The sequence below is a fragment of the Carassius carassius genome, chromosome 14 (genome assembly GCF_963082965.1).
Source record: "Carassius carassius chromosome 14, fCarCar2.1, whole genome shotgun sequence".
NCBI classification, from domain to species: domain Eukaryota; kingdom Metazoa; phylum Chordata; class Actinopteri; order Cypriniformes; family Cyprinidae; genus Carassius; species Carassius carassius.
Window position 1 is genome coordinate 8,959,959 of NC_081768.1, and position 21,765 is coordinate 8,981,723.

The window sequence follows — 21,765 nt, forward strand, 5'->3', positions numbered from 1 at the left end:
TTCTATGCTGATCAAACCCAAAGCCCCTGTTAGAATCGAGGGTTGTAGAAAAAGATGTCTTCATTACAACAACAAATTCGCCACATTATAACAATACACAGGAAGTAAAAAAATCTTGTGCAAGTAAAGCAGTTGGCGATAAAGATGTCAGAGGATGAAGTTTTGTGATTGCTTTTCCTCTAGATTGTGTTTGGCAATTAACGTTGCCAAAACTTTGGCTAAAAATACTGACTCAAGGATATAATCCCTATAAATGTGCTTGTGATTGAAGTTAATTCTCTCTCCTCAGGAGGAGGTCTGGGGCCTGTTTCCTTTTTGTAGTCCACCAAAGTCTTTTGTGTTTTGTCAGAGAATGAAAATGTGTTGTTGTGCTATAGCTTTGGAAGGGAGTCTTTTCTTCTCTTTCTCAGTTATCTAAAAAGCAGAAAAAAGTGCTTAACTGACTTGTAACAAGTGAACGTTTTGGCTTTGCTTGTCTTTTCTGTTATGCTATACAATATTTAAACAACAACAACAACAACAATAATAATACAACTCAAAATGTCTGCAAAATGAATACTAAAAATAAAACCAATTCCCATTTCTTTGCTACTAAATAAGTAATCTCAAATACTTATGCAAATCTATTATATAAATACATACATTTAAAAAAATAAGCTATAAAAAAATATGCACATGAATAATAATAAAACTTTATTATTATATTTATCATTAATTCCTGCAATATTATGTAATAATGTATTTTTACTTCATTTATATTAACATTTACATTTATTTAAAAAAGCACTAAAATTATACACACTGAGATTAGTATATAATATTTAAAATTGTTTATACAGAGATAAGTGTGTCATTTTAATAAACGGCCACATTCTGTTATGACAAACTGCTCACCTCGACACTCGTACTTGAGATCAGAGAAGTAAACCAGTTCTTGGGAAAACACGAACAGTCCTAATCTCCCTCCTGCAAAGGTTGTATCATAAACTGGCCCAGAGTCTGCCATGATCTGTTTCCCCTCATAAACCACCACTCTGGAGAAAAGGAACATAGATCTGTTAACTCTACACACTTGACAAGACTACGTGGCAATTAAAGGCCTTCCTGTTAATCACCTGATGAACCCTGTCTTGGGTCTGTGGATGAGATGCCACCTGTACGCAGTGTAATCCTTCCAGCCGATATTCTTAGGGTCGTGCCACAGTGTGCGGACCTACCAGACCACATGCAACAATTAGCTTATCATGAATGCTAACAAATGTCATATTTGCTGAGCAGTCAGCCTCACCTGTCCAGGAGTGTCACCAGTGTGCCAGAGGGCATTCCGCATGTGTTCCCCTGTGCCCGTGGTAGAGTTGACCACTTTCAGAGAAACACCAGCGATGCCAAAAGCTTTTGAAGGATTAACTTCCCAGTACGTCTGAGTTATCTGCTTCCACATTACCACATAAAATCGACTGCTGGACTGATATCCAAACACAAACCCAGCATAATCGTCATCTCTGTCAGTGTTGACGTAGAATGTGCCACTGAAATCCACGGCATTGAACTCATCGAAACCTGACGAGCGATGAAAACGTTGAAGTCTCATCAAGACATCAAACTTGAATTAAAAATCATGACCAGACTGGCTTCTCTGACAGCTCACATACTCACCAACTGCAATACCGGGGTCAGAATTGGCCGTCTGAACCAACTCTTTGCCCTGATGTCTGACCACCCAGTTGGGATCAATTTGTGTAGTTCCTTTGGGGTCCAAATGCACCATTTGGAACTTCCGGAAGTCAGTGTTACCGATGGCGTCGTTCTCAGGGCACACATCCAAAATGTCTGGAATGTTGTCATTGTCAAAATCATCTCTGCAGACATCGCCTCTTCCATCCCCTGTAGATAAAATTAGATTAGTTCAGCAGTCATATTATTAGATCTGTTAAAGTGGTTAAATCTGCCATCCTTACTTTTTAACAACAAAAAATATATACACATACACAATACAATACATGCTTCATTTATATTCATATTTAGATATATAAAAATGTAAATAATACATATTCAAAAAACATTCTTAAAATAAAAACAGCATCAATTAGCCAGTTATTAATATTATTATTATTATTTATAATAATCCTGCCCACATTTTTTAGCGTGATTATATTATATTATATATTGGTTATATAATTATTTATTTTAATTAAAATGTATTATTATATTATTAATTTAGATTTTGTAATGAATTTTAATATTCATATAAATTAACTAAAATGTTTTATATTATACTACAGAATATTATTACATGTAATATAATATGTGAACCTGGACCACAAAACCATTCTTAAGTCACTGGGTTTTATTTGTAGCAATAGCATATTTCTTTTATGCCAAAATGATTAGGATATTAAGTAAAGATCAAGTTCCATGAAGATATTTTGTAAATTCCCTACCGTAAATATAATAAAACTTAATTTCTGATAAGTAATATGCATTGCTAAGAACGTCATTTGGACAACTTTAAAGACAATTTTCTTAATATTTAGATTTTTTTGCACCCTCAGATTCCAGATTTTCAAATAGTTGTATTTCGGTCAAATATCCTAACAAACCATACATCAATGGAAAGCTTATTTATTCAGGTTTCAGATGACATATAAATCACAATTTTGAAAAATGTGCATATAAGACTGGTTTTTGGTGTCCAGGGTCACATATATTACATTTTTCTTTATTAATTTTTTACTGTTTTTTTATTTTAATAATTCCTTTTTATAATATTTATTAGTAAATAATCTGAACATTGATATAAATTAACTAAACATATAATATATTCTACTATATTTTTGAGTATTGTGTGTAATAAAATGGTAAGTGCTACACCAAAAGGAGAAATACTGTAACAAAAAAGAAAGCCGAAAGTTTCATCTGGTATCCCAGCTCTCCTCTTTAAGCACAAAGCCATCTCAGCTGTCTTTTCATGTCATGTACATTAACATATGACTGGCTTCAAAAGGGAAATCTATTAAATCCAGACTTTAGCACTCAAATAAAAGGGAAAAGTCAAGTAGGCTTTTGCACAGATGCCAGCTCTTTTCTAATTTGTCTGTTTTTACAGTAGTTGACTTTCTCTCTTTGGAACAATCTTGACACTATCAAATAAACAAAATATAATGAGGTGTGAGAAGTAAGCTAGCACCTGACAGCTTCGACCTCCAACTGTAACCTGTTTCCATTTTCCCACCAACACAAAAACTAAGGTAGCCTTAACAAAATGCAGCATAGTGCTGCACGCAACCACATGCAAGCGGTGAGAGTGTGACATCATTTTCCTTGACCCTGGCTACATTTAAGTAAATTTTCCAGTTGTAAATATGTCTAAATCTCAAAGGATGCAAAAGGGAAAAATGTGGCCAAAAAAGACTTGGACAAAAATGAATAGATTAAAGAGGACTGGCTCTGACTCCTTTACAGTTTTGTAAAGTTAGCCATGCAGATGAATTACCATTTTACAGTCGTCTTTTAAGTAAAGAAATGTCACATTTCTGACACTGTTGCATTTCTAGCCAGAAATTAAGTCTCAGCATTTCTATAACTGTTATAGTGTGTGCATCCGTTTGCCAACCTTTCTCTTTACAGTCAGTAGAAACTCAGACAAACACTTCTAGGTATTTTAAGCAATAGATTCACTCTAGGGCTGGGCGATATACAAAAAAAAAACGATATCTCGATATTGTCTAATTTTTTACGATATTCGATATATATCTCGATATGTTTGCATTTGCATTTAAATAATGAAAAATAAAACATGATTTTCTTTTGCCCATTAAAAAAAACAAAAAACAAAAAAACATTTAGATTAAACAGCTAATTTAAGCAGTTAAAAAATCTAGACCAAGAGATCACTTACTGCTTTTTATTAAATGAATACATGTAGGTCTATATGTAACTGAAGCAGTGCAAATTAAGTAACAGTTACAGAAAGTGCATTCTGTCAACTTTTTAGTGCATGCAATTCACAATTTAAACTATGCAACTGGGATAAGTATTTTATTTTAATTTTTTTAACCAGTTTTTAAGTTAAGAACACAAGTCTGTGAACTGTCTGTGGTTTTAAGAGAAGCTCTGTGGCATGAAACTATGTTCCTACTGACACTAAAAACCCTCTTAGATGGGGAGCTAGTTGTTGAAGCACATAGCTATTTCTTATATATAAATATATATAAATGAATACCAAAGACTTTTGCATTTTCTCTGTCTATATTATGGAAACTGGTAAACATATCAGTGAAATTCCCCAATAGTAATTCCAAATGGCCTTAGCCTATGTTTCTCTATTCAAACATCAGCGTTCGAGTAAGTGCATTTATTTTGCGATCACAAACGCAAACAATACAGTTGAGATCTCACGACAGAACACAGACTGGCTGAACGACGCTTTCATTAGATCGCTCAATTCCAGCTTGTTAGTGTTTTCAGATTATCGTCAGCGGTTCTTCCGCAATGAGGAGTGAGCACGTGCGCATGGTTGCCAGATTGCTTTAAATAAGCAAACACCGGGCAGAAAATGTATCCTTGTAACAGTGGAGCTCTGATTGGGAGATTTAAACTCTTGTTATCTGGCAACCGCTATCATTACAGCTCTCGTAGTAGAGGGGCGTAGAGCAGTTAGCAGTTACAGGTTCCTTTTTTGGACATTCTTTTGGGAAAGTATGTTTGAATTTGAAATATTCGATATTCCCGATATATTCAAATTGTACATCGTCGTCATAATTATTCCGATATTATCGCTAATATTCGATATATCGCCCAGCCCTAATTCACTCACCATCAGAGTCCAGTTGATCTTTGTTTGGCACCAGTCTGCAGTTGTCCTTGTCATCAGGGATTCCGTCATTATCATCATCAAAATCACAAGCATCTCCTTTCCCATCTTTGTCATGGTCGGCCTGGTTGGCATTGGGAATGTAGGGACAATTATCCAGGCTGTTCTGGTGGCCGTCCTCATCAATGTCCTGATTGTTGTCGCACTCGTCACCAACTCGGTCATTATCGGAGTCAGTCTGTTAAAACATGCAAATGACTTTGTTAAACTTCTGCAAAGCATTCCTCCTTGTGTTTACTGGAAAGAGTTGAGATAGAGCCTGTTGTACCTGTTCAGGGTTGTGCAGCAGAGGACAGTTATCACACTGGTCTCCCACTCCATCCATATCGGTGTCCTTCTGGTCAGTATTGTACATGTAGGGGCAGTTATCATGCTCATTCAGAACCTCTGCAACACAAGCAAACTGTTAACCATCTGGAAATACAACAAATTATATATTTACTTTCAAAAATGCACTTGGGTTTAAACCCGGCCATTACAGAGTCCCAAGCTTGTTAAGTTTTGTTGACGTAGTAATTGTTGGAATGTATGTTGTAGTTTCTCACCATCTCCATCAATGTCTACAGAGCAGGCATCTCCCTCGCCATTACCGTCTGTGTCGATCTGAGCGGGGTTGTGCTCATATGGACAGTTATCACAACGATCACCCACAAGATCTTTATCGTAGTCAAATTGCCTCGGATTGTACAGTAGAGGACAGTTGTCCTGGTGCACAGGAGAAAAACAAGCTTAGTTTACATAAAAACAAAACAAGACTCATTTTCATTACTATATGATTAAGAAGTCTTCCTACCGCCTCATCCATTATTCCATCATTATCATCGTCTTTGTCACAGGCGTCTCCTTGACCGTCTTTATCAAAGTCTTCTTGGCCTGAGTTTGGAAGGTTGGGACAATTGTCCTGCACGATAAAAGGAAAAAATATTTATTTATATTTAATATAACGAATTTACTTCGTCGGGAAAATTAACATTTACTACCACTTAATGTGTTAAAAATGATTAGTTTTACTGTCTATGAATTAAGTAGACTATTCAAAATACACTTCTAGATGAATTAATTTAGGGATTCAATGTGCAATTATACTCTGAAGTTCAAAGTTTGCAACAAGTAGGATTTTTTTAAAGAAATTAATACTTTTATTTAGCAAGGGAGCATAAAATTGATTGAAAGTGACAGTAAAGAAATTTATAATGATTTATATTGAAAAAACTTTCTATTCATTAAAGAATCTTGGAAGTTAATGCAATATGGTCTCCACGAAAAAACATTCAGTAACAACCTTTTCAACACTGATAATAAAAATAAATGTTTGTTAAACACCAAAGCAGCATTAGAATGATTTCTGAAGGATCGTGTGACCGACTGGAGTAATGACTGCTGAAATTTCAGCTTTGCCATCACAGGAAAATGTATATTTTAAAGTACATTAAAATACAAAAAAGCTATTCTAAAGTGTAATAATATTATTGTTTTTACTGTTTTTCTGAACAAATAAATGCAGCAATGGTGAGCATGAGTGACGTCTTTCAAAAATTCTATTATTTTCAGAAAATTTTGCAATTAGGCCTAATTGGTCACATGTTTAGTCAATTATCTTATAGCCACAGAAAAGACAATAACTATTACCTTTTTGCAGTGATAGGATTGGTTGGCTCCACACACCAGGTTCTGATTGGGCCAGCCATCAAGGTCAGAGTCCTCGCCACAGATAAGGCCGTCCCCAGCATAGCCGATCTTACACTCACATTTAAACATGGGGTCAGTGAAATGGCCAAGGTAGATACACTCAGCGGATCTGTGGCAGTTGTGAGTCTTGTCTTTGCAGGGGTTTTCTTGCTCGCATACCTGAAAAATAAACAGACATCAGCAATGCTCAATAGCAGTCCAATTAAGGTGAACGAACTGTTTCATAGCCTCAGGAGACAACTGGGAATGATGTTTTGAGGCCCCTTAAAATACTTTCTATTGATAATTTCCTACTATTTTGTTGGTTTCAGCTGTGCACAACTGGGCAGTTTATAAGAAAAGCTTTTGGATCGCATCATTAAAATGTGAGACAATTCCTTTCAGCCCTCTGTCAATTTACTACTCTTGGGCATTGGATCAAAGCAATGCAAGCTGGAGCTTGGTGACAAACCTATTAGTTGTGGACGTTATGAAACTTTTGGACAAAAATTAGTCAGCTTTCCAAGAAATCTGCAAAATTTATTCATCCGAGAGGAATGGAAGAACTAGAGCAAGATCCATATGCTTGGCAACCATTATGGGCCCAAAATATTTTTTTCATTTAGATGACATGCTTTGTCCAAAATATCTCAAAATACACTTTTTACTCGGAGTACCACTCTTGAGTAACTCTGGGCAAAAGTTCCACAACTTTAGCATACAAACAAAATAATGCATGGTCCACAGTCATTTCTGGGAAAGAACTGTTCGATTAGACGAGAAGAGACCACATGACTGACAATTTTGTTTCGACATACAATAGCTAATTCCAAAATAATAGTAAAGTATGGATTATTTAACATATAACTCATAAAACAAATGAAATACATCACGTTTGAACTTGCACTTTCAGTTTTGAGTATAATGTGCATCAGACGGTCAGCAAACAGACTGTGGGCTGCACGTAGGCTTGCTGTCGAGGCTAAAGACACATTTATATACTTGTGCAATAACACATTTACTGTATATACTTGTGCAATAATTGATCTAATCTGTCCATAGACTGCATAACTAACCTGTTTATTTAGCTTGGCAGCCTCCACTCCCATTCCAAAGGGTTGATTGCCTTTGTATCGAGGAGGGCAAGGCAAGCAGTGGAATCCTGGGTCTGTGTTGACACAGCGCTGGGATTCACCACTTTTAAAACAAAGATCAGGCACCATGTCACACTATAGGACAGAAGAAGCAAACAGAGATGTTTGAAAAAACATTTTTCAATAATGTTCACATTTATTGCATTCAAATAAGCGGATCAGTGGACCAAGGGCTGGAGGAATATTTTTGTTTGGCTATGCTTTCCGGGTTGAATTGTGAGTAATACAGTATAACAATTGCTTGTCACACAGCCCTAACTACATTATACTTTTCCCAGCTCCAGCTCTTTTGCCTTTGTACCTCATTCACATCCTCACAGAATGTACCATTGCCACGGAAACCGACAGGGCAGGGCCCGCACTCCCACGAGCCGTCAGCGGAGCCGGTGCAGTCAACACCCCCAAAGCACGGGTTAGATAGACAACCATCTGAGGAAGCAGGGAATAAAAAGGGAGAGGCTTTGAGTTTACTCATGAAATTAATATGCATTTCATAAATCTCAGGATGAAACTAGAGACATTATCTAAACTGGTCTTTAAATAACAGAGCCCATTGATAAGATTAATTTCACATGTATGCAACCATTCAAAGGTTTTTAAAAAAAGCTTCTTATGCTATCTAAGGCTGCATTTATTTAATCAAAAATGCAGTAAGAACAATAATATTGAGAAAAATTATTGCATTTTAAAATAAATATTTTCTATTTTAATGTTTTAAAATGTAACTTTTAAGCATCATTACTCCAGTCTTTAGTGTCACATTATCCTTCAGAAATCATTCTAATATGCTGCTTTTGGTGCTCAAGAAACCATTCTTATTAGTATCAGTGTTGAAGTGCCACTTAAAATTTTTATTAAAACCATGATGCTTTTTGAGCATTTTTGATAAATTTGATGATTTTCAGAATTTTTGTGATGAATTAAAATAATATAATCTTTTTGTAACATTATAGATGTATTTATTATTACTTTTACTTTTGCTGAATAAAAGTATTAATTTCTTTAAAAAAAAAACTTACTGATCCCAGACTTTTGAAGAGTATCACTTTGTTTTTAATTTTCCCTCTAACTCCCAATCAGATGCTAATTCACCTTCCCGCTTTATCATAATTTAACATGGTTTAAAGGCAGCGTAAAAATATACCTCTAAGTGAACAGAAGGTTTAATATTGGCTCAGATATGGGGACAAGATCACAGGTAAATCCACATTATAGTCCCATAGATATTTAGCCAAACACAGTCTATGTGTAAGAATATGTGTAGAGTGAGAAATAAATAAAAATATTGCAAGGTAACAAACATACCAACAGGACAGTCCTGCTTGTTGCAGGAATCAGTATCCTTGGACTCCCCTGGGCATTTCTTGCCACCATACTGTGGATGAGGGCTGTTACACACATGTGTTCGTGTCCTTGTTCCTCCCCCACAGGTGGCGGAGCAGATCGCCCAAGGAGACCATGGGCCCCAGGCTCCATCAACTACAAGGCAAAGAGAATACAGTAAAAATCTGAATAAAACAGAGTCAAATTATCCATTTAAATCGTTTCATCCAAGATCACATTATGCAAACTGGCTAAGTTTTATACATGAATAAGAAGTGCAAGGCTCCCAGTACTCACTCGGACAGGGTTTGGCTTCACATTTTTTAGTCTCTCTCCCGCTGCCCTCACAGTCCTTTCCTCCCAGCTGAGGAACAGGGGAGTTACAGTGGCGAATTCTCGTGATCTGTCCCTCTCCACACGTCACAGAGCATGACGACCAGGGTGACCACAGACTCCAACCACCATCTTGACGGACTATAATGAAAGGCAGAGAACTGGCATGGTTATCAAAAACAATGATACATGCTGCCTTTGAGTGCTTGTGGAATACCCTGCTCTTGAGTTTGGAAGTCATAATTACGAAATGATGTGCGTCCAAGTGAACTTTTTTAAAGATTGGATATATATATTTTTTTTTTACGCTTTATTGGCAGAGTCAAAGGGGTCATGAATTGAGAATCCAAAATCTCCCTGATCTTTTGACTTATAAGAGGTGATTGTACTATAAAAACCTGTAATTTTCAGAACTCAAAACTTTCTCGTTAGTCTATAAACAGCCTATATTAAAGCCAGCCTGCCAAAACAACAGATTGTGGAATTTACCACTTTATGATGTAATAGTGTGGCTAAAACACCGCCACCGCAGAGGAAGATCAACTCCTGCTTCTACATAACTGCCTGTTTAGCCCCACCCACTGACTTGTGCATGTAGTGTAAATAACGTGCAAACACAGGTCTACTCAGAAATCAAAAGCTAAAGATGTTGCGAAGACAACAAGATGCTGTGCAGTGCCAAGTAGTGGAAAAACGTAGTCTTTGCCTTGCATTCTGTCTGATCCCAACATTAGGAAAGAGTGTAAGAACTTTTATTGAAGATCCAAACTGTGTCAGTTAGAACTCGGTCCTTTATTCACTTCATTTTATCATGGATTCGTATACAAACAAGGAACAATTCGATGTGGGATTTTCAGAAAGATTGAAACTAAATTATATTGGCTCCGAAAGTAACTGTTTTTATTATGTGATCATTATTGCGTTGTCTGTTGAACAGATCATTTTAACCTAAATCACTGCAGCATCCATCTGTGAAGGATGTAGGCTGTCAAACATAAACAACTGTTAGCCAATCATAGCAGTGGGTGTCTCCAATCCACCACACCTATTCAAACAGAGCTTTCTGATGAGGGGGGTTAAAAACAGGAAAGAAAATAGCCTATTATAAATTTGATGTCTTTTTTATTTTAAAATCTTGATGATATTATGAGTGGACATCAAAGAACAGTACAAAATAAGGCATTTCATGACCCCTTTAAGGCATTTGTTTACCCCTAATTCAACATACATTAGACCTAGATAATGCTTATTAAAATAAGATAATTTATTTATTTTCCATCAAGATTCAACAGCACAGAAGTTGTACTGTAATATTCACAAGTACAACTTAACCATGACTGAAACCAAACTGCCAATGGAAAGTTGGGGCTAAAACAAAATTGTGGAGGTGTTTATGCGCAATCATCTCATAAATATGATCATTCTAACATGACTTGAAGGCAGCGTTAAAGAAGCAAACAAACCCAGACAAAAAATGAGATCTTTCATTTATATTAGTAAGTCCAGAGGCATGAGGTCCTGGAATGACATAGGGCGGGACTGCCAATAAACTTGATGAAGCGGTGACCACCTGGCCCATAATTCTGGACCCATCGTCTTATCGTCTGTTTGGGACTCAATATTCTGGCCAGTTGTGACACAATGAGCATTAAGTGCGCCTCTTCACACACCGTCATCTGTATTCTGTTCCCACGACCACATGGGTTTGAGTATACAGACTGACAATATGAGGAAGAGAAAGACTGTGATTTTATATATAAAGCTAAAAAATCTTAACGTATGAATACTTATGGTTATTGTTGAGCGGTAATTGCTACAAAGGCCAGCTTGTCTATTGCTATCCAAGATACCAGCTGGCAACATTTTTCAGTAAAAAAAAAATATTGAGTCTGCCGTAAGCCAGAGTTTAGCAGTTTGGCATTGGTACACCTCAACGAGCCATATGCCGCTCGTTAAAAAATCACTGAGCATAAGCGATGAATACCAGCTCGTTCCCTCACTGATGGAAAGGAGTTTATCTATTAGCACACGCTCCATAAATATTTACAACAGATGATGAAAGAAAACACCCATGTTGTTACAGAATTATCCAACTGCCAGAAAATCAGGTCAGGAATGGAATGGCTTAAAATCACAGTTTGTCTAACGAACATCAGTTGAGTGATGTAACATGCAATTAGTAGTAACAACTGATTTGATGAAATTTAGGTAAGTGGGTGCTAGCTATAGTAGAATTACAGCTTACCACTTGAGTGTCGTTCAGTCTACTGCCAATGCGAATGCTTGGCAGGACTTTCTGCGGTTATTATAGTTGATGTGATTTTTGGTTGACCCACTTTAAAGGATTAGTTGACCCAAAAATGAAACTTGTCAAATCGTACTGGTTGCTCTTTTCCATTTTCGACTTTATAAAGGGCAAAAAGCACCATGAAACAAGCATCATGAAAGAGATCCATACCATTTATGCGTTATATTTAAAGTGTTTTCAAACCCTTATACAAAGACATTGAATGGTTTTTAGAAAACTTCCAATATTATGTACGAATTTGTTTAACTACTGTACTTTTGTGGCCAACAAAAGGTCGTAAATGTGCCTCAACCTACATTTTTGCAAAACAACAAAAATGTACCTATACATGCAAATCACTGGAGTTTCCAGCTGAAATGACCATCAGTGGGACATCAACAACTTTTTTTTCCTATTTACACAAATAATGATTAAAGGTGTGGATTATTGATTTATAAAGCTTTATTTTCATGCAGTTCATTTCCAAACTGCTTATGATACTTTCAACAACCAACGTAATATGTTTCCAGATTCACATTCATCTGTTTCAGATAAAACTAAATGTGCTTTTAGCGCCATTCAGTGTTGTTTGTGACACTTTTATTGTGCTTTTGCATCATTTTGAAACTTAAAAGCATCAGAGCAACCAGCACATTCTTCATTTATCTTCCATGGATAAGTCATTCAATTATGGAACGACATGAGTAAATTACAGAATTTAAATTTTTGGATTAACTATTCCTTCAAAAGCTCAAAAGTACAAAACAACAGCCAAAATAAGTATTTTTTTCCCATAAAGATTTAGAGATTTTGGCTGGAACCAAACCAAGAACCAAAGTCTTGGTGAGTCTGAATCTTTTTCTTCCATTTCCATTATTATTATTATTATTATTATTATTATTTTTTTTTTTTTTACAGCTGTTTAGATATTGTGACAGCTGCATATTAGATCTCTCTTTCTACTTTAGAACACAAACTCGTTCACTTCTTATTCTGTAGAGACGTTACAGATGAGTGCATTACTTTATCTCTGTGCTGATACACCTGAAACAAATTAGCGAGAGAACAAACTGTGCACTTGCAGTTATAGTGTGACCTACCACATTTCTTAAGGCCACAAGCAACAGGATTTCATCCAATACCACGTAAACCACTGTTATTTGGTTTTCTTCCAAGGTTTTAGACTTTATGGACAAAACAGACAGGAAAATGGTGTCCAAAATGTCTATATGTGACCAAAGAACAGGTGTTGAAAGAAAGTGTGCAGTTTATAACAATCGAACAAAGACTGGCTGTCTCACCACGACTGTCGCATTTTCCCAAGTTGCATCTGCGGGTTTGAATGGAGGGGCCACTGCAGGGGTTACTTGTGGCATCACATGACCTGCCTCTTTGCTGGGTGCCTGTTCCACATGTAACGGTACACTCAGTCCATTCAGACCAAGGCGACCAGCCATCTTCGCTGTCTTTAGCTGTACACACATAAATGCATAAGCACATTTAGCACTGCTAACTTTAGGCACAATTCACCTCATTCTAAACCCACCACACCCATTATGGTGCTCCTTGTTGCTAGTATATTTAAAAAGCAAAGGCAACATTGTTCTTTGCTTCTGATCTTTTGGAGCTTAAGTTATACATGACATCATCTTTCTCAACCCACTTCAGAGCATGGGAACATACAGTAATGCTTGTTATTCATGGATAATAAAAATGTGTGGTTGGCAAACATAAGCAATTTTAAAACAATAACAGTTCTGTACCATAAAACGAGGGAAAAGTTTCTCTGTGCAGCTGGCCTGTATAAGCTTCCGTTCAAAAGTTTGGGGTCAGTTCGATTTTTTTCATGTTTTTAAAAAAGCCTTATATGTTCACCAAGGCTGCATTGACTTGAACAGCAAAACAGCAATATTGTGAAGGATTCATTTAATACAATGGTTTTCTATTTAAATACACTTTAAAAAATAATTTATTTCTGTAATGGCAAAGCTTAATTTTAGCTGTCATTACTCCAGTCTTCTGCATCACATGATCCATAAATCACAATAATATGCTGATTAGCTGATCAAGAAAGATTTCTTATTATTATTAGTTGAAAATGGCAGTGCTTGGGAGTGTTTTTTATTATTCTTTGATGAACAGAACATTTGAAGAATAGCATTAATTTAAAATAGAAATATTTTTAAAATAGAATAAAAGAAATACTTTTTAAAAGAAATGTATGTGTGCATCTGCCCCGAGACATGAATTTCAGGGAAATCCACTGGTATAAAAACTAGCATGGAAAATAAAAAATAAAAAAAAACTCACAAGGTTAGCATGAGAAGTATCCCAAGCTGGCTTTGATGTAAAATCCATGTATTTAATTTACAATTCTTACAAATGATATTAGCAAAGAAAATAATTTTATTTCAGATAGCGCATCTCTAGATTAAATGAGCATACCCTGTAGACATGATGTGAAAATGAGAGTGAATATTAGCAATGTGTCAGAAATGTTACTCACGCAGACACACTGGACAGCATTCACCATCTAGGAAAGTAGGGCTGGCACAGGACACTGGAGGACATGTGATCTGATGGCATACAATCTTTGATTCCTTCAACATAAAGTCATAAAGCATAAAGAGTCAGAACAAAAGCAGACTGCCATTCGCTCTTTCTCTCCCATTCATCATACGTCACAGTTCTTCCTACCTGACAGGTACACTTGGTGCAGCTGTCCACAACCCAGTCCTCCTTATCCTCAAAGAGACGGCCATCTTGCCAGCACATGCGCTTGTCTTTGATGTTCTTCATGTTCCCCAGCACCTCCTTCATCACAGTGTTCTCCTCAGTCTAACCAACAGACGCAAGCAAGACAGATGGACAAATGGTCAAGAGGCGGCAATACTTCTGTCCATGTCTTCCACATGTAGATAAATAGAGGTGATTTAAACTGAAACAGAATGAGCACACTTCTATAGAAGGGGATTTATGTCCTTGACCCCAAAGAACAGGAAGCTCTGCCCTAGGAAATCTGGGATGATTTTCTTATTGTGACCTCTTGACCTGGGAAATAACTTTGCATTTTCTGCTATCAAATTGCAACACTTTCGGTTGATTTCCAGTGTTAACCTGTGGAAAATGATGAAGAACTCTGTGCTTCTTAAGGATTTCCATGTACACTACCGTTCAAATGCAAGTTTTTGAGTTTCTTATGCTCACCAAGTATGCATTTAATTGTTAAAAAAATAAAGTAATATATAATAAGTAAATAATATACTACAATTTAACTGTTTTCCATTTTAATATATATTTTAAATTACATTTATTTCTGTATACCCCAATTAACATTTCTGGTTGACCACCATGCAGAAGTAAAGTGTCCTCATGTAACATTTGATCTACATGTAATTTACTTGTCTTATGCTTATGATTTGTGCTTGTAATGTTGATATTTGCAACATAAATCATCTTATTTTTCATTTGTGTAATGTTTGAATGCAAAAAATCTCTTTTCAGATTTTTGATTTGTTAATCCTTGCCAGTTTCCATTTTCTCTTTTACTTTCTTTCTTTTTAAAGCATAAATGAAAAAGAACACCCAGATTAGAACTTTACAGTCCTGAGATGTGTTAGCAAAAACTATCATGCATTTGTGGCCACAAGTAAAGAGTTGAGAAAGAGGAAAGAGACAGAACAAGAGATCGAGGGAAGGGAAAAAACTTACAAGAGGAATGCAAAAGGGGGGAAAGGTTATTCACTTCTGAAGCACACTAAGTACATACAATAACACACACTAAAAACACAACCACATTCAGTGTGTGCTGATACATTCATTTGTGCATGTGTGAGCAAGAACAAAATGCATAGGTAGCAGTCATGAGTGTTAGGCTGTGAAACAGAACACCACATGGTCTGGAAGAGCCTCTGGGACCCGCAGCATCCAGCGGCTGGATTTCCCAGAGATTATGCCCAGACTCCCTTATCGCTGAGAAGCTCCCAGTGGAGGATAAAGGGGCTGTTTAAACACTGCCAGACACGACTCGGTTCCTATTCACACTTCCTATCTCCTTCTAAAACCATCCATAAAACCCCAGCCCACATCTTCACGTTTTCCACTGCTTCTTTAGCCATGTTTTCCTTGAATGGTTCTGTTTAGACTAAGCTAATTTTTGCTTGCATGGTCAGATATTTAATCTGTAAGAAAATTCTCCTAATCACAGATTGACCACCAACCTAAACACTGGGTCTTTATGAAACAACGTGTACATTCCAACAACAACAAAAAAAAATGTATTCACTCGCATGTTGTTCCATTTTGAATGAATAAATGAAGCATTAGTATTTATACTAGTGTACGCTCAAATTGCTTCACTTTCTTTTTCTCCATGGAGCACAGAGAGAAATATAATGGTCACTCTTTTCCATGCTGTTACAAGGAATGAGAATTGAGGCTTTCAAGGTGTTTTTCTCGTATAACTTCAGAAGATTTGGAGTATAGTGTACAAGTCGTATGGACTGTTTTTATGGTGCTGTTGTGACCTTCTTGATGCTTGAAAGCCTCAGCCCTTATTCATTGCAATTGCATGACAAAAAATATTTTACTTTGTGTTCTTTCTCAGTTTCAGATACTCTTTCAGATGAAACACATTAATTAAGTAAAGCACATTTACCACTTTTTGCAAGCCATCGATGAGATTGCCCACAACAATACGGAGACCTTTGAGCTCCTGGACCATGTTGGTGATTTCCTCACAGGAGCGCTCGCACACATCCGATGCCATTTTTTCCTTCTGCCCAATGAAGTTGGTGGAGATGGCCGTACCAACAGACACAGTCTCTGTACTTTCATTAACCACGTTAACTTCCTCTGAGAGAGACAAGAATGCAGAGTCAAAAAATTTCTTTGTTTAAATTGTATATATATATATTTTTACTTCAGAAATGACCAGAAATGTCCCTAAAAATAAAGAGGTAGTAAAAGGTAATTAATTCGAAATTATGCATGCAAATAAATACAACATTAAGGTGTCCCCATAAGCCTTTACAATGAAGAAGCAAAATACAGCAGCTATGTTTGTGTTTTTATAGGGGTGCATGGATTATGCATGATATTCCACAACCCACAAACTTGAATATATTATTCTCTCACTATATTTCTGACATAAGTATAATAAATGCATAGAAGCTACCCTGAAGTAACATTTAAAGAAACATAGTGATTTTTCAAAGCAAGTCTTGGAAAAGGAGGAAGGTGGTGGGGTTTGGGATACGCAACAGCAGAGGAATGTTGTCCATTATGCCAAAACTCCCATTAGATATCTGCAGCCATTTTGGGGTCATTTGCGTAAATTTTCTCCAGATTAATGGAGGACAGGAGACACTAAATCAAGAGCCATGTTGTTACCTCCAGAGGTTCCTTTGAGACTCATGCAGGGTTAGCAGCTTTTTAGAGACTGCTGAACTCGTTCAAATCTCTTGGGGTTTCAGTCAACGCTGGGAAAATTAGTGTGTCTGTTTCAGCGACTTTCTAGGCAGGCTTTTGTGCAGTTCACTTTAACTTTTATTTAGCAATACGTGGCACTCCTAAACTGGGGCACTAGAGAGTTTATAGAGACGTCTGTACTGGCATAAGCAACGCTCAGCAGCTGGCATGTATCCGTGTTGGCAATGGAAATGGAAGCCTTTTTGACTGCACATATCCTATGCATACTTATTCAATTACAATTAAAAAGAACTGTGGCAGCAGTGCTAGAGAAACACTCACTCCCTCACATCTCACACAAGGCTTAGTTTTGTCATGGTCTAAAATGTATTACTTATTTCAGCACAAAAGTCAGCCAGCTCTAGGGATGAGTTTATAATTGACTCAAAAGTCTTTTCTGCATTAAACTGTTTTTTTTTTTAAATCAAATAAAAAAAATATTTTCCATTATAATATACATTTAAAAAAAAAATGTTGTATTTGTAGGGGCAAAAGAATGTATTCTGATGCAAAATATTATGGACTGAAATTGCAGCAAGAACAGATTATGCATCATATAAATCCAAATGATTCCAAAGCTGTTTGCAAGGTTTAAAATAGTATATACAGGAACAAAAAAGTAAGATTGTCACTGGGAATGCAGTTCTGATCTACAAAGGGCAAGTGAATGTTTCAAAAACTGGCCCAAAGAGTGTTGAGCCCTATGTGGAAACCAAAGCTTTCAGTTTGTGATCTTACCAGTGTGTGCATAAAATTATGAGTATGTACTTTCATTTTTCCACCTTCTCTTAAAGAACACCCTGCCAATGCATATTAATATGACAATCTTTATCCTCGTTATGGCATGTACAAACTGGTTGACCCTTATACCACTACACTAGCACGAGCATTTCCCGTAAACATGATGTAATATGGTCAGAAATTTCCACAGCTCTGATTCGCAGATTTTGTGACCCACTTAGGTGAAAGCCAGAAAAGCTGAAAATGAAAACTGAATCCAACGGAAAACATACCAACCCTCTTAAAACAAATTTGATCATGAACTGCACAGAATAAATCCAGCAGAGCTTCTGAAGCCTAGAACATTCAGAAGTTCAAGCATTATGAGAGCCTAATCGGAGCCTTAAAACACTAGTCCAGCGTTAATACGCCAAAGGTCATAAAAACAGAACATGCTTTAAGAACTTTCTGTGGTTTTACATGAACTTTGTTTCACGTTTAATAAGTTTAAATTAAGTCTTACCAGGTTTGGCGATCACACAACCTTTGTTTCTTAGGATGTTCTCTATTGGTGTGTCAAAAATGAACTGCACATTCTGTAGTAAACCCTGTAAAATGACAGAGATTATTACCAGTCAATTAAAATAATAAATCTCAAGAACAAAAAATACACATTTATATATTAAAACATATATAATAAAATTTTAATAATATTTTTTCTTTCTATTTATAGAATATATAGATATTTAGATAGATATGTTCATCGAGAAGACCTGCTCTTACCCTGAAGTGGTTTTCCCTGATAGATCCCTTGGCCACAAACATCTGACTGCCCTCCGGCCGCAGATGTTCATAGAAAGGCTCATCCAGGATCACGCTGTCAATGAGGCTACAGCCTACATAGAGGTGAGCATTCTCTCCGTGAATGTACAGCGTAATGTTCTTCCACTGCGATTCAGACAAGTCCACATCCTCAAAGGACACAACATTCTGAGATCCCTCGACCATGTAAAGCAGATCCAACGTGTTGGCTCGCCCATTGGACACAATCTCAAACTGACGGCTCCCACTGGGGCCCTCCAGACCAATCAGGGTTCCCCTGGAGCCCTTGTCCTGTCGTATGGTGGCCACAAACACAAAGCCCTCATTGTTCTGGACCTGCTTTAGGATCTGATGGAGGGCCGGGGTGCTCACAGCAGGGACGTGATCAAAGCGTATAAAGCGATATGCAGGCGAGTCCCAGTCGTGGCCCTTGAAGAGCTTGGCACCGATCGTCTTTCTGCTGATGCTGCTGATTTTGAAAAGGTCGAAGATGGATTCATCTTCCACATGGCCATCTTTGAATGAGCCAACATAAGCATTTCAGCATAGCACAGATGATTATGCGAGAACACAAGATAGATTTTATGTGATGATTATATAAGCCCATTAAAAATTTCAAGAAAATATTACATAATCTCAGATCAAAACTATTTAAAAGCTGTTTTGCATTGAATACCACATTAAGACTCTGTTAATGAATCAAACTCAGATGTGCTTTTGACATCTCAATTCCAGAATTAGATATGTAAACCTCAACCTCAAATATGTTAAATCCTATTTATTTATAAACAATTTAGGAACAGATGGATCATGGATTTACCTTGAGGTAGTGCTCTGATGCATAGTAACAGCAAAGGCAGCAAGTAGAAATTTCTCCTGAGTATCATACTCCTGTAAATTACACATAAAATTATATAAAAACATAAAATCGTATTAACCCATTTATTCCCAAATACTAATTTAGTCTAATGAAACATATTGCATGCCTTTAACAAATGTTTTATATAGAGTAAAAAAATAATTGCTCAGTTGGCCATTAAGACCCAATTTAAAAAAAATTGCAACAAAAACTATGAAAATAAAATCAAATATTTAATGTAACAACACTTCTACAAATAGGGGCTTTGGGTTTTCCTGTTTCTACATTATTTGGTTTTACATTACAGACCAATCTTAGTAAGAGATTATAAAAAAAGACCTTTTAACAATTTTAGGTATCTCAAATATAACATTTTAAGGAGATTTGATATCATTCAAAGGGGCACCATGTATAGGCTAATTAAACAGCTGTGGTCATGTGACTTTTTAAACCAGCTGTGTAAAAGTTTACATTCTGAACTTTCATTTATAATTCACAAATGTTTAAAAATACATCAATAACACTTACTAACAAGTAAATATGAACACACCATTAAGTGAATTAATATCAATAAATAGATATTTTTAAAACCTGCAATTAGGCATTAAAATGTTTCAAGTTAAAAATGGTTTATGCATTTTTATTAAATGACATCATAAACACTTGCTGAGTGCAGAGGTAACAGGTATTTAAAAGCGTTTAACTGCAGCAGTCTATCAAAATGAAGACACTTGTGAAAGTCTTCCAAGCATAGTTTCAAACTACACAAAACAATCATTATTTTCACTGAGAAACTTTAAATGTATCAAGTATTGGGTGTCAAAACGTATAAAAATGCTCTCACATAAATAAGACTCACCTGTTGTGATGTGCAATCCAACTGAAACAGCACAAAGTCTATATGTCCTACAAGACAAAAAATGTTGAGGAAAAAAAGGTCTTCTGGACAAATACTAAAATCCAAAGTGTCTATAACATCCACACTGCTCCGGGTTTCAGTTCAGTGGCCTGAGAACTACTGGAGTGATGCCCTTTAAACATTCAGGTTCGGATATAAACCTGGACGTGCTGAGGGGGCTGAATTATATGTTTCCCATCCTAGAATGTCATGCCGGTATCCTACCAATGCAGTGAAACCTCCTGTCCTCCCCTGCAGTGACGTCTTCGCCTCCAAATTCCGAGCCAAAGTCGCTGGGAGGTGGAACATTGAGAGATGTGGAGAGAAACATGCTCGCGCAAGATGCGACAGATGCTGTAGAGACTCGAGAAAACAACCACTCACTGTCAAATATGTGTAAGTTATTATAAAATGTTTTTTTCAAAACAAATATTTGTTTAATATACATTAAACAATATTTACAAATAACAACTGTCATTTCTAGCTACCCAAATTGATGAATTTTCGGTGTTTTAGCTAGAACCCAGCAACATTCAGCACTTCAACAACATTGTGGATGTACAAGAGCAACGAACTTATCCCAGGTTGATAATTAATGAAAGTGACTAGCCTAATTGCTTGGAATAGTTTACTGTGTAGCCTATGGGGTAGGCCCATTGCGAAATAAACATTACTTATCCTATATTTCTTCTCGGCAACAAAAACAGTGATAAAATATGACAAAACATTTTAGTTTGTAGCCTTTTCCAAAACCGTTCGAAAATATGCAAAATATGACAGAATGTTTCGTTCGTAACCAAGAAACTCGCAGACTAGCTGTTATGGAGCAGCAAATATGAGTGGAGCGGAGCCACATGGATTCCCTCGCCGCTCATAGTGTTCTGTAACCGCTCGGCTTCCGATCCACTCCGGATTTTCTATTTCACACTCCCCGTAAAAGAAACCACGGTCGAGCGATCATGACGCGAGAAAAAATATGAAAGCTACTTAGAGAAATCTGTTTAGTCTATTAGCATAACATCAAAGTGTATGCTTCTTATCAGGATTATTTGGATTGTGCTACCAGATTTTGTTTTTGTAAAAGAAAATGCATTCATTTGATCAAAATTGACAATAAATAATAATGTATTATTATTATTATAATAATTGTCGTGGCCGCAGCAACACCAGGGTGTGCATTATTTTTTGCCTATAAAGTAGGCTAATTCATGAAAATATATTATTCTATTATTTATTCTATTATGATTACTGTTATGATAATGACAGGGTTTAAAAAAAAAAATACATGAATACCAGTCCAGCGTAAAATGTACATTGTGCATATTTTTTAATCTATAAATTGTTTGAATATATGCATTC

General features: G+C 36.4%; 1 protein-coding gene across 2 annotated transcripts; it reads right to left on the reverse strand.

Annotated features, from left to right (window-relative positions):
• Window positions 1-243: 243 nt before the first annotated feature.
• Window positions 244-20,719, reverse strand: thbs2a (thrombospondin 2a). 2 transcript variants are annotated; one of them, XM_059565952.1, is made up of 23 exons: window positions 20,632-20,719; window positions 20,368-20,414; window positions 19,470-19,540; window positions 18,611-19,164; window positions 18,351-18,435; window positions 16,296-16,492; window positions 14,336-14,476; window positions 14,145-14,238; window positions 12,940-13,110; window positions 9,316-9,492; window positions 9,001-9,174; window positions 7,997-8,124; window positions 7,618-7,770; window positions 6,503-6,721; window positions 5,667-5,774; window positions 5,419-5,578; window positions 5,142-5,260; window positions 4,817-5,051; window positions 1,657-1,884; window positions 1,289-1,560; window positions 1,116-1,213; window positions 895-1,034; window positions 244-414 (listed from the first exon to the last, which is right to left on the reverse strand). In XM_059565952.1, the coding sequence occupies exons 3-23, from the start codon at window positions 19,534-19,536 to the stop codon at window positions 407-409; spliced, it is 3,528 nt and encodes a 1,175-aa protein (XP_059421935.1). In that variant the 5' UTR covers window positions 19,537-19,540; window positions 20,368-20,414; window positions 20,632-20,719; the 3' UTR covers window positions 244-406. The 2 variants fall into 2 exon arrangements, with proteins under 2 accessions (XP_059421935.1, XP_059421934.1); XM_059565951.1 differs by lacking the exon at window positions 20,632-20,719 and having other exon boundaries at window positions 20,368-20,563.
• Between the last annotated feature and the right edge of the window lie 1,046 nt (window positions 20,720-21,765).